Raw genomic sequence first — 754 nt, 5'->3', positions numbered from 1 at the left:
TTAGACTGATTTACCTTCGGTACACCGCTGGGCGTTGTGTCGCTATGGAGATGAGCTACCCCTCTGGCGATGCTCGCTGCCATGGCAACCAGTTCCTCCCAGCTGAGTGTGTTTTCCGTGAGGAAGTCCTGCAGGTTCCCGAGGCCGTGATAGGCCAGCACTAGCCAGTACTCCCTGACAGGGGGGCCCCTCTCCTCCGCCGCCAGGAACCGAACCACGTTGTCGTGCTCCAGCTTGGCGTCGGCGTAGATGGAGCACTCGTTTCGCCACGAGGCGTACTCCACAGCCGGGAACACCTTCACCGCCACGGTTTCGTAGCTGTTGACTCCACCCGCCACGCCCTGCAGCAGGCGCGCCCTCCACACTTCAGCGAAGCGACCCTTCCCCACCAGGACCTCCAGCTGTATGGGCAGCAGGTCCGCCGGCGTCCCCCGCCGGTCCGGCATGTCGCTGTTGGGCGATGACACCTTGGGGTGTGGCTCCCCCGTCTGGCCTCCACCCCCGCCCTCCCCCCGAGCCCCCAGGCCGCCACATGGCAGGTCGAAGGCCCGGTACAGCTCTGGGGTGCGCTTGGTGGGCCAGGCGGGGCGGGCAGGAGGGCCCGGTTTGTCCGGGCGGTGCGTCCGGTAGAAGTAGAAGGCGGCGGTGGCGACTATGGCAACCAGGACCGGAGGCACCAGACTCACCACCACCACCGGGATCAGATCTTTACTCTGCAGCTTGGAGAACCCTGCAGGGGGGGGGGGATATTCAT

At 65.8% G+C, this 754-nt stretch overlaps 1 protein-coding gene across 1 annotated transcript in view; it reads right to left on the bottom strand.

Moving 5' to 3' along the window:
- Window positions 1–14: 14 nt before the first annotated feature.
- The window catches only part of LOC117939789 (TGF-beta receptor type-2-like), a gene marked incomplete at both ends in the record, with an annotated part of 1,174 nt that continues 434 nt past the window's right edge, over window positions 15–754 (bottom strand). The window contains one exon of the mRNA XM_034865240.1: window positions 15–730. Coding sequence (XP_034721131.1) covers window positions 15–730 — 716 coding nt within the window. The remainder of the gene's footprint in view (window positions 731–754) is intronic.

The sequence above is a fragment of the Etheostoma cragini genome, unplaced genomic scaffold, assembly GCF_013103735.1.
Source record: "Etheostoma cragini isolate CJK2018 unplaced genomic scaffold, CSU_Ecrag_1.0 ScbMSFa_112, whole genome shotgun sequence".
Classification (NCBI taxonomy): Eukaryota; Metazoa; Chordata; class Actinopteri; order Perciformes; family Percidae; genus Etheostoma; species Etheostoma cragini.
Note: the sequence above shows the minus strand (reverse complement) of the source record. Positions and strands in the feature narration are given on the sequence as shown.